Genomic DNA, 13,105 nt, shown 5'->3' on the forward strand with positions numbered 1-13,105 from the left:
TATTTTTATTGATTTCAGAGAGAAAGGGAGAGGGAGAGAGAGATAGAAACATCAATGATGAGAGAAAATCATTGATTGGCTGCCTCCTGCACACCCCCTACTGGGGATCGAGCCCACAACCCAGGCATGGGCCCTTGACCAGAATCGAAACCTGGAACCCTTCAGTCCACAGGCTGGCGCTCTATCCACTGAGCCTAACTGGCTAGGGCAGGATCTACTTTCTTAACAACTTTCGTGTATATAATACAACAGTGTTAATTAACTATAGTCATCATGTTGTTCATTTTATGAATTTTTAAAGTTTTTTTTTTATTTTTGAGTCTAGTACAATGCTCTATAGAGTAGGCAAATATTCTTGATATAGGGAGTTTCATATAAACCTAAAGAACTTGACCTTGCAATTCTGTTAACCTAAAAACATTATTCTAGGTTGTGGTGATCATCAATTTTGGACTACAACCTGGTGGGTAGCAGAATTTTAATATAGTAATCATAAAAAAACGTTTATCATCCTGGTGGCCCTCAGGCTTTTTTATTACCCCCTAGGTTATAATTACCAAGTCTTCATTTCCACACTCTTTAACAAGGTAACTCCTTTTCTGAGATCAGGAAGCTGTGTGACAAGCACCAGTCCAATGAGAATCGGAGGAGACTTGGATTCCACACCACAGGACCACTGTATCTGAACTGTCTCAAGTCTGCATATTCCCACAGTGCCTCAATCTTCCTCTCTTTCATTGTTTGCTGGCCAGATATAAATTTAAACTTTAAATGTTTTCGCTTCTTTGGTCAGGACAGAGTAATATAATGAGTTCAGAATTTCAGCCTGTTTTTACAGCTTTAATTACTTAGATAAATTATAAATCAGATTCATTTCTTTAAAACTATTATAATACTCATCTAGACTATAAAAGTGTCACACCTAAATAGCAAACAGCCAACAACTGCAGCAGTAATTATAAAGGTTAACTCTTCCCTAGCCATTCACATTTTTTACTGTTAGTTTTTAAATGTCATTTTTTGTGACCATGCTTAACACTTTGCTGATTTTTATTTTTGAAAGACAAATTCATTGTACTTTGCATTTATGTAAATTTATCTAAGAACAACAAATAAAGATTGAACTCTAGTTAATGACCTGCATGCTAAAGTATTTAGAACAAGTGTAATATGCTCTGAAATGCCTCCAAAAAACAAGAAGGATAAATTAATGCAGGGAGAGGCAGGATAGGTATGTGATGAAGCAGATATAATAAAATGTTTTGGTAGAATTAGGTGGTGGGTACATGGGTGTTCACTGGAAAATTCTTTCAAACTTTGATGATGTTTGAAATTTTTTATAATAAAAATGTTAGAAAATTCACTTAATATTAAAATAATAATCAAAATGAACAAGTAAAATTCCTAACAATCTAGTACAAACTCACAACCCGAACTCTCAATTTTTTTTTCATATTAATGGTAGAAGCACAGAAATATTTGAAGCAACTTTACTCATGGTTTCAATCTAGTCCAATTTGAATTGTTAGAGGTATACATTTAGAAGTTTCTCAGACCACCAACATCCATAGGAGTAAGAGTTGCATTTAATTAACTGATCTGACCAGGACACTGACATTTTGAAAAGAGTTTCCTCTCCAAAACAGATGACTTTCATTAACATGTTCCTTTCACACTTACACTGTCCTGGATTAGCACTGACCCTTACAGAATCAAAAGATGTTTTCTAACACCATGCTTATATTGTTACTTAATCAAAGTTTAGCAAAATGTTATATCATGATAGGTATCAATCATTTCTTCTCTTAGAGATCATTAAAAAGATGTCTTTCTTATTCTTTTTGAGAATTTTTTAAAAATATTTTTGGGGGGGAGTAAGAAAAGGGAAGAAAGAAATTAACTCAGGAATTAGAACAAACTTTTTAGAATCTTTTTTATGTTTAGGTATACCAGTCAATAGGCCTCATAGGCACAGATTATTAACCCTGAATCTAGAGAGAAAATAATCAAAATAGATTATTACTGATAAAACAGATCACAGTTAACTGTCTCCTCTTGTTTTCTCTGAAAATGGGAAGAAGGAAAAAGTGAAACCAATACCCCTCTAGTGGTGATACAGAGAGGGAGGAAAAAAAATTTTTTTTTCAATTACACTTCAGCCCAGCCGGTGTGGCTCCGTGGTTGAACGTCAGTCCATTAACCAGGAGGTCGTGGTTCAATTCCCAGTCAGGGCACATGCCCGGGTTGCAGGCTTGATCCCCAATGTGGGGTGTGCAGGAGGCAGCCGATCAATGATTCTCATCATTGATGTTTCTCTCTGTCTCTCTCTCCCTCTCCCTTCCTCTCTAAAAAATCAATAAAAACATATTAAAAAAATAAAAAATTACAATTTTGTCTCTATTTTCTTGGTGAAATTTTTGCCTCAATAGTTTTCACCTCATTTTTCTACTCTCTCCCATTCCCAATTTTTTCTTAACATGCAAACAAATAAAAACAAGCTGCCAGTCAAAAATGCAACTCACCTTACCTAGCAGGTTTGGCTCAGTGGATAGAGCATTATTGGCCTGTGGACCAAAGGGTCCCTGGATTTGATACTGGTCAGGGTATGTACCTTGGTTGCAGGCTCCTCCCCAGACTGGGCCCTGGTCATAGCTCATGCAGGAGGAAACTAATCTATGTGTTTCTCTCACATGGATCTTTCTCTCTGTCTTTCCCTCTCTCTTTCACTCTCCCTAAAAATCAATGGAAAAATATCCTCGAGTAAGGATTAACAACAAAAAAATGCAACTCACCTTCACGCCCACCCCTCAGCGTGATATCAGAGGAGCAGCTTGTGAAGGACCTAGAGCCCAGAGAGTCCAAGCTTTCAAACGAATCTTCTCTCCTGTGGCTGCCTGGGGGCACAGGGAACTCTCCCCGGTCAGCACACCAGATATCTCCGTACCCACTGTCCCTGCCACTTCGTTTCAGGCAGCTGGAGTCTTCAAGTGCCTAAAAAAAAATTTTTTTGAGAATAAATTAGCATAAAATCCCAAACTGTAGTCAGTCATTACTTGTTTGTTTGCATAGCTCAAGTTGTGCTTCATTTGATAGGTGAGGCAACAAGTTCTCCTGTTAATCATAAAAATCTCATTTTAAAAAAATCAGAAAATAAATCTGCTTTCCCACAACTAATAGTTGGTCCTCATGTAACAACAAAGAGATATTCATTATTATTTAATAAAGTAGTACAATCTATATAAAAGTAAGGAAGGGGAGACATTTTAATACGAAAAGCTACTAACTAAATTAATATGCTAAAATCAATTATTATCTAGAGTTATCTGGCAATAAATATGAATGGAGTTAAAGAAAAAAAATCAACCTGGACTTGATATCCAAAATAAGATAAACTAATTAATTATAACCATCCTACATTCAGCAAATAGTTGAGGAGATATATATTAAACAAAAAAAGTAGATAAATTTTTTAACAAAAAGTTTAAAACAGAGAGGAGCAAGTACAGCAGGTATACACATCACAGAATTTATCTATTTTCATTGATTATGAAACCTAGATCTGAACCAAGAAAAGCAGACTTGTTGGCTGACATACAAAATACTTTCCCTGAATCTAAATTAAATATTTGTTTGGCTCATGTAAGAGATGCACAAAAACATGGCAAATATCAATAACTATAGGTTCATAAATCACATAGCATATATACAAAATCAATATTTCTAATTAGCATTTCTCTATGAAAAAACAACTGGACTTTTTAAAATTAGGATTTAAGTAAATGTATAAAGCCCTTAGCATAGTCATGATACAGAGTAATAATTAATTAATTAATTAATACAGAGTAATAAACTCTTAATGTTTTAATATGGTGAATGTAACTCTGTCATTATAGTAAAAGTCGGGAATGTTAGCTTCAAGTAACTTCACTAAAACAGAGATGGTTTTAGATAATGGGGCCTATTTATGAATTTTCTTAAGTATAATAGATATTGTGGCTATATGGAAGAATTTCCATATACCAAAAATAAAAACTCTTATTCTTAAGACACACATTCTAAGTATTTAGGGATGAGATCTCTGCAATTTATTTCAAAATGATTAAGTAAATAAAACATACATGGATGAACAGATACATAAATAGATCAAGTCAATACGGGAAATTTTTAATAATTGAATCAGATGATATATATTTTTTGTACTCTAATTATGAACATATTATAAACATTCTCAACATATGAAAAAGTCTATAAAAGAACGTTTACAATGAATAATCAGCAGCTCCCTCAGGCATACTTTTGGCTAAGGCTGGATCTGTCAATCTGTAGTCGAGTTTTTGGGCAAGTGTTTGAAAAACCAATAAAGTCTAGTAGAACTATGTGAGATTTTTACATGCTTTGGATGCCAGATAAACGTGTTAGAATTAACATCCTGTCATGAAAATGTAAGCACCTACCTTGTACCCTATTTCCAAGCAGATGGGGAAGCTGGGCCTAATGCTGGTATCACCTAGATACGTCTCATAATATAAAAAGATTAAAAATTTTAAGTAATTCTTTTTTTTTAATGGATTTCAGAGAGGAAGGGAGAGGGAGAGAGAGATAGAACAATCAATGATGAAAGAGAATCATTGATCAGCTTCCTCCTGCACACCCCACACTGGGGATTGAGCCTGCAACCCAGGCATGTGCCCAACCGGAATCAAACCCGGGATCCTTCTGTCCGCAGGCCAACGCTCTATCCGCTCAGCCAAACCAGGTAGGGCTTAAGTAAATCTTTTGATCCATCAGGCTTCTTAGACACACAGGTGTAGCCATAGGGTCCTCACTACACAGCGAGATGACTTTTGACCTCATAAATGTTAAAGTTATTTATAATAGGCCATCACAGTTATAAAAGAACCCGAGTCTGACCCTGGTGCCTGTTTATGTAGGACTTCACTCTGACAAGTCACCGGAGTCACCTCCAACTTATAGGGTAACTCAGATGCAACAGTTTATCCAAAGTGTTTTTATAACTGATATCGTGGATTGGCCATTAAGCATTATCTACTTAAGTTGGAAAGTTTGATGAACCCAATGGTTTTGATTTTCAACAAAACAGATGCCAAATAGATTACAGATCCACACACCTCTTATGGCTATTCCCACTCTATAATCATGGAATAAAACCACAACTATAGTTTTTAAGTATTGGAAAAAAAATTTTTTTAACTAATAAAAAATGTTTACCTACTCCGATTTCCCACGGGTGACAGGAAACAGCCTTTAATAGAGCATTCCCAGCACATACACGGCACCAGCCTTATTCAGCCTGAGTCAGACTGCCATAAAAAGGGCCAAGGGCTGTTAAGAGAACACTAATACAGGGGCCAAAGTCCGATATTGTTTTTAACCGGATGTTTTCTTAGCTGAAATAACTGAGGCAAAGCTATGATCGTGCCCAAAGCCCCCTGCACGTTCCTCCATCAGTCTTACCCTCCTCCACCAGTGACTTATCTGCTCATCTGTCTCCAACAGGCAATTGTGATGCACGAGGATGGATCCTTTGTCTTGTATGTTTTCCCAACACCTGCTACAAGGCTTGCGCATGATAATATCTCAAATATTACTTGAATTAACTGTTTCAAGGAATTTGAGTAGAGTGCTATAAACTCTTTACAATTCAAAAATAATAAAAATAAGCCCTGTTAGGGGTGCTCAATGGTTAGAGCATTGGCCCATGCACCAAAGGGTCTTGGATTCAATTCCCGGTCAAGGAGATGTACCTGGGTTGCAGGTTCAATACCCAGCCCTGGTCGGCTCATGCAGGAGGCAACAATGTACCACTCTCACATTGATGCTTCTCTCTCTCAATCTCTCTCAATCTCTCTCTCTCTCTCTCCCCCACCTCCACCTCTCTGCTCTGCTTCCTTCCACTCTCTCTAAAAATCAATGGAAAACATATATATCCTTGGATGAGGATAAAAATCATCATCATTATCATCATCAAAAAGGAAGACCGAAACCTTCTAAGGTATATAATCCCATCTATATATATAAAAGCCTAAGTTGTTATGACTGGACAACTGGCCAGTAGCTATGACATGCACTGACCACCAGGGGGCAGACGCTCAATGCAGGAGCTACCCCCTGGTGGTCAGTGTGCTCCCACAGCCAACCTCCCGCAGCCCCTCCCCTCCCAGGCTTGCCCCCATTGGCCCCGACTGGGGTGGGCTGGCTGGCCAACCGCCCGTGGCCCCTTCCCCAGGCGTTCCTGCCCCAATTGGCCCTGTTGGGGCAGCCTCTCCCCGTTGGCTGGCCAGCCCAATCGAGGCCAATCAGGGCAGGCCAGCCAGCCAACCTTCCATGGTCCCTACCCCTGGCCAGCCTGCCCCAATCAGCCCCGGGCCTCAATTGGGGTGGGAGACAGCCCCGATTGGTCTAGATCACTGGCCATGCTGAGGGACCCCACCCGAATTCATGCAACAGGCCTCTTGTCTTTCTATAATGTAGATGGCTGAATTCAGGCAAAACTAACGATTAGGGTAGATATAAGGCCTGGTAATCATTTTCATCCTGGTCTACAATTTCTATCTTCCATCCATGGCAACTAACATTTATTACATCCTTGCAATGTGCTAGAGACTAATACTAAATGCCTTCTTGGTAGAGTATCACTTCATCATCATAAAACCTATGGAGCAACTACAATTAATTAGATAGTGATATATTATTTTGACTATTTATTTTCTTCTGAGCATTGCAAATTCCCCTAGACATATATCCCCTAAGAGAAATTAATTTTCCCATTTGGATCTTGTAAATGCAGATTTGGCAGAACTACAGTCGGACCCGGCACCCGACTCTCCTCAAACTGTCCTTAAACTATCAAAAGTATTAAAACAAAGCATTCTAATTTTAAAAAGCCATATCATGTTTCATGTAACAGCATTCACTACTCCTTAGGAAACAGAAGCAGTATGTAGAATTGTGGAGAAATACAATTATAGGCATTAGAGGTAATCCTCCATGACTAAAAGATACTCTGATTTTTAAAAAAGTGAGTAGCTTCCATACATTTTAATAACCCTGAAGAACCTTTCTACTACAGGTTGAATTCATAATGAATATAGGAAGATTTACATATACAAAGTATCTAAGAAAGGAAACAAATGCCTATTGTCGAGTTAGCTAGAATCCTATCTAATAATAGAGTAATATGCAAATCATCACTCCGCTACACTCACAAGCCATGCTCACCAGCCACGCCCCAGCCACACCCACCATCCAGTCAGAGTGAGTATGCAATTAAACTGAAAACATGGCGGCAGCCCCGCCCCCAGCCTCTCCTGGTCTCAGGGAGTCGGAGAAGTCAGGCGCCAGCGCCTGAGGCTGGCTGCAGCCACGGAGACCAAGAAGCCGCCTGCCCCATGATCCCAGGCCTCAGTCAGCCTCAGAAGCCTCAGGTCCGCCTGCCTCACGTCTGCCTGCCCCACATCCTACGGAGACGGAGACGGAGAAACCAGGCCCCCGCGCCTGAGGCTGGGTGCGGCTGGGAGACGAAGAAGCTGCCCGCCCCATGATCCCAGGCTGCAGCCAGCCTCAGAAGCCTCAGGTCCGCCCGCCCCATGTCCTGGGGGAGACTGAGAAACCGGGCCCCAGCGCCTGAGGCTGGCTGCAGCCATGGAGACCAAGAAGCTGCCTGCCCCATGATCTCAGGCCTCAGCCAGCTGGAGAAGTGGTTCACCCCACGTCCTGGGGGAGACAAGAAACTGGGTGCCAGTGCCTGAGGCTGGCTGCAGCCCGGGAGATGAAGAAGCCGTCTGCCCTGTGATCCCAGGCTGCAGCCAGCAGCAGAAACCTCAGGTCTGTCTGCCCTACCTCCTGGGGGAGACTAAGAAACCGGGCCTCAGCGCCTGAGGCTGGCTGCGACCTGGGAGATGAAGAAGCAGCCTGCCCCGTGATCCCAAGCCGCAGCCAGCTGGAGAAGCCGCCCTCCCCACGTCCTGGGGGAGACAAGAAACCGGGTGCCAGCACCTGAGGGTGGATGCGATCTGGGAGATGAAGAAGCCGCCTGCCCTATGATCCCAGGCTACAGCCAGGCGGAGAAGCCGCCCACCCCATGTCCACCCGCCCCACGTCCTGGGGTAGATGGAGAAACCGGGCCCCAGTACCTGAGGCTGGCTGCAGCCCGGGAGATGGAGAAGCTGCCCACCCTACGGTCCTGGGCACCAGTACCTGCAGCTGGCTGTGGCCTGGGAGACAGAGAAGCCACCCACCCTGCGGTCCTGGGCGCCAGCACTTGCAGCTGCAGCACAGGCGAAGCCCCCTGTCCACCATCCCCTGAGGCTGCAGCCAGCCTGGGCGCCTATGGCTGACCAGAGGGAGGGAAGCCCGGATCCTGGGTGCCTGTGGTCAGCTGAAGGAGGGAATCCTGGGTACCAGGTGCGGGCCGAGGCAGAGGTGGTTAGGGGCAATCAAGCCAGCAGGGGAGCAGTTAGGGACAATCAGGCTGGCAGGCAGAAGCAGTTAGGGGCAATCAGGCAGGCAGGTGAGTGGTTAGGAGCCAGCAGTTCTGAATTGTGAGAGGGATGTCCAACTCCTGGTTATCCCATGAGGGGTCCCAGATTGGAGAGGGTGCAGGCCAGGCTGAGGGACACCCTCCCCGCTGCCCCCCCGTGCACGAATTTCATGCACCGGGCCTCTAGTTAAGAGATAAATGCCTATACCCTGAACACTTCTGAAATAGACTCACTCACTCCCTGGTGGTGGCATACAAAGGCAGCCAATGAGTAACAATCCTCTCTACCCATCCCAGTCTAGACCAGAGCAAAGATGGTCAGACCTTCCACATTTGCTATAGAGAAGGAGAAGAATGAAATGGAAGGAAAACAGAAAGGGGGAGGGAGGGAAGAGGAGAAAATAGTATCAGTTATAGTGATCCTCTCATACAGATATAGTTTCCTTACCTTGGTCAGAGCTTGTCCCAAAAGATTCTCAAATGCTTTCAAATTAAGATATGGACCATTATAATAGGGGTTACTTTGTGCTTTTCTTCCCAGCCAGTACAATGTTATCAAAACCTTTCAAAAAAATTCCATAAAACAAAAAGATCAGTCTACTTATAGCAACTAACTGCAATCTCAAATGCAGGTGAGCACTCCAGATAAAAGAGCATATCTATCTATGGCTGAAAGTAGATTTTTCTTTTAAAGTTTAAGGAAAAGAGTCATCAAAAATGTTATTCACTCTTCCTAGATTTCACAGTTAGATTCCTGGTCAGGGCACATGCCCAAGTTGCAGGCTCAGTCGCCATTTGGGGGCATTCAGGCATTCTCTGAGCACATTCTCAGACCAAAAGCCCAGATCCCAACAGGCATTCATTCATGAATTTTACTAGTACATATGAACAGGGGGGAAAATTAAACTTTTAAAGCAATAAATATTTTTCTAACAACAAACTTAGGAAATGGACACTTAAAATCAGTAATTCTCAGCTTTCCTAAAGGTACTGAGCTCTTACGTTTTTAATAAGCTGTCACATCAGAAATTCTTCTAATACATGTAGAATATTATCGATATTATATAAGTCCACATTGAATAATCATCTAGGGTTCCTAAACATTCAGAGGTATTCCTTAAAGTCTGATTTGATGGTTTCTGACTTACTCCCCTAAAAATCCTAACGTGTGTTCATTGGCCTTTACCACATTACTAACATATGAGAAACCACTTTCTAAGTTTAAACTGTCCTCTTATTACCATGAAGACAGACAATATGTTTTAACCATATTTTAGCATATTTAGAGTTTGTGACTGGTTGGTTTCTAGCAAAAATTTCATTGAAAAAAAGATAACAGAGAATATCAGATATTTTTAGATCCCACTGCCTTATTACAGAACAAGTAAAAAACCATCTATAATATTCCATTAAACATATCTTACATTTTTCACTCTCCTATCGGTCTCTTCTTGCCTGTAAAGAAAAAAGAGAAAATATCTATTAATATCTAAGAACTTTAAATTATTAATTATTAACTGAAGCTCATTTCTATGAATATTAATACCACCTGGAAGCTCAAAAACTTCAGAAAAAAATTCCTGTATTCATGGATTTCATGAAACAAGCATCAATTTCTATTAAAAAGGTTGTATTTTTCTCATTTTATTCATTACAATCTGGTTTCTAAAATGCAGTATTTGCATTTTTTGTATTTATTTTAAACAATGCTTAAACCCTATCAAAAGGGGGAAATGTGCTCATGGCAGGGGGGTCAGGAAACAGGAGAAAGAAAAGCTATTTTGCACTGAGTTCTCATCGCCATCGTCCACATGAGTTTTCTCACCCAAGTTCCCCAGAGCAAACTGCTGAGACCAAAACCCTGCAGATGTTGGAAGTAACATTTAAAAAATAACTGTGAGCCAAGCCAGCCTGGCTCAGTGGTTGAGCATTGACCTATAAACCAAGAGGGTCATGGTTAGATTCCTGGTCAGGGCACATGCCCAGGTTTCAGGCTCAGTCCCCAGTGGGGATCATTCAGGAGGCAGCCAGTCGATGATTCTCTCTAATCACTGATGTTTCTATCTCTCTCTCCCTCTCCCTTCCTCTCTGACATCAATAAAAATATATATATTTTAAAAATAGCCGTGAATCTCCCCCTGAAGAGATTTTGCTCTATTACAAAAATCATGGGTTGTTTTTTTTCCTTTACCTGTAACAGGACATGACATTTATGGGTGAAGTTAAAAATAGGCTGATGCTACCACAATGTTGAAGAAGCAACAATATGAGTTAATTAATAAAAGGAACTTGGGCTGCCCTAAAATAATGTGCTTTCAGTTGTTAGAGACACTTCAGCAGGATCAATGTGAATTCAGAGAGGCTTTAGAAGCCTGAGCTGGATGACTTCTAAGGTGGCTTTTCAGTCTAAGAGTCTATAAGGAGTACATTTGTAAGATAAAATATATACACACATATGCTATGTTTAAGACATACATAAAACACATATACCTGGTAAGACATAGGAAGACAGAAAGAAAAGAGGGGAAAAATGAGCACACACATATTTAATTTAGCTTTCAAAGATTCAATGAGACAGCTAAGACCATTCCTTCCCATAAAACAAACTTGAAATGAATGAACCTAAGGAAAACATTACATCTCCCATCTACCCCTAAAACATCATATCAAAAATAACATTTACAAGCTTTCACACTACTGCGAAAATAGAAATTGGTACAACTACTTTAACTTTTGGCCCACTCAGAAGTATCTCTTCAAGCTGAATATATTCATATTCTATGACCTAATAATTCCACTCCTAGGCATATACCCAACAGAAATGCTTACATATATTCACCTTAAGTCATATATGACAATGTTTGTAGAAGCACCACTTATAATAAGCTGGAAGCTACACATAATTCTTTAACAGCACAATGAATAAATTGTGGAATATTCACACAATTAAATATTATATAGCAATTAGAACAAATAACCCACAATTGCATTCAACCATATGGTTCTATTTCACAAATGGGAAACAAAAGAATCCAGACACAGAGAGTATATAGATTGTTACCAATCATTCATGCCAAGTACAAGAATAGACAAAACAAAGACATGATGTTAGAAGTCAGGACAGTGGTTACCCTGGTGGGAGAAGATGGTGCAAGTGATTGGAAATGTGGGGGTTTCTAGGACACTGATAATTTCTTGTACTTTGATCTTGAATCTGACTACCTAAGTGTGTTCCATCTCTACAGTCTTTGCATTGTACACTTACACATCCTTTCTGTAGGTATATTATCTATAACTAGAGGCCCGGAGCACGAAATTCATGCATGTGGGGGAGGGTCCCCTCAGCCCAGCCTGCACCCTCTCCAATCCGGGACCCCTCAGGGGATGTCCGACTGCCGGTTTAGGCCCAATCTCAGGATCGGGCCTAAACCGGCAGTCAGACATCCCTCTCACAATCTGAGACTGCTGGCTCCTAACTGCTCATCTGCCTGCCTGCCTAATCGCCCCCAACTGCCCCCCCTTGCTGGCCTGGTCGCCTGTAACTGCCTCCCCTCCGCCGGCCTGGTTGCCCCTTACTGCCCCCCCCTGCTGGCCTAGTCACCCCCAACTGCCCCCCTCTGCTGGCCTGGTCACCCTTACTGCCCCCCCCCCACCAGCCTGATCGCCTCATGCAGCCTGCTATTCAGTCATTTGGTCATCCCTCACTAACCCCCCTGTTGGCCTGGTCACCCTATGCAGCCTGCTGTTCAGTCATTTGGTCGTCTCTCACTAACCCCTCTGCCTGCCTGGTTGCCCCATGCAGCCTGCTGTTCAGTCATTTGGTCATCCCTCACTAACCCCCCTGCTGGCCTGGTTGCCCCATGCAGCCTGCTGTTTGGTCATCTATCCAGCTGTTTCTGTCGTGACGGCCCCTGGCTTTTTATATATTAGGATAATAAAAGCATAATATGCTAATTAGGCCAGACAGCAGAACAACCTTCCAGGCATCCTTCCGGATGACTTTCTGGATGAAGCCAGGGCTATGAGGGCTGAGCCCCTTGCACGAATTTTGTGCATTGGGCCTCTAGTAAGTCAATAAAGTCAATAAATAGAATTTCACAGCCCAAGTGCTCAAATCATAGTTTACTTCTTGAATAAAAAAGGAAAATCATCTTGTAAAAATTAACAACATTTAATTTTGGAAGTAGTAGAGGCAAAAATCACTAAAAACTAATAATAAAAGATAGTACATAGAGTTGTGAAATACATAGCTTCTTTTTTAGATTAATGACCAACATACACACCTCAGATATTGAATTAGCCAAAGCACAAAAGAATAAGCAATACTCAATGCAAAGGATATAGTAGGCTGAAAAATCACTACCTTGTTAAAAGCGGGATGCTTTGTGTTGAACGTTATCATAAGCACATTGAGGGCAGAAGAACAACAGAGCTCTCTTGAACCCCAGACTTTCCACAGCCCTCTATAAAGGTTCTAATTCAAAACACTCATTTACTATTCACTTTTTATTACGATAAAGCAATCGCTGTAAATACAAGGTATGGCCTCTTCTGTCATAAACAGGCACAATAATCAGTGAACTTGGCACTCCAACCTTTCACTCT

At 41.4% G+C, this 13,105-nt stretch overlaps 1 protein-coding gene across 16 annotated transcripts in view; it reads right to left on the reverse strand.

Annotated features, from left to right (window-relative positions):
* The window catches only part of LMO7 (LIM domain 7), a 210,943-nt gene that overhangs the window by 54,435 nt on the left and 143,403 nt on the right, over positions 1–13,105 (reverse strand). For all 16 annotated transcript variants that reach the window (XM_079778621.1, XM_079778623.1, XM_079778622.1 and 13 more), the window contains 3 exons: positions 9,925–9,955; positions 8,949–9,062; positions 2,793–2,991 (listed from right to left, as the gene is read on the reverse strand). In XM_079778621.1, the coding sequence (XP_079634747.1) occupies positions 2,793–2,991; positions 8,949–9,062; positions 9,925–9,955 (344 nt within the window). The remainder of the gene's footprint in view (positions 1–2,792; positions 2,992–8,948; positions 9,063–9,924; positions 9,956–13,105) is intronic.

Source organism: Cnephaeus nilssonii, assembly GCF_951640355.1.
Source record: "Cnephaeus nilssonii genome assembly, chromosome: 8".
Taxonomy (NCBI): domain Eukaryota; kingdom Metazoa; phylum Chordata; class Mammalia; order Chiroptera; family Vespertilionidae; genus Cnephaeus; species Cnephaeus nilssonii.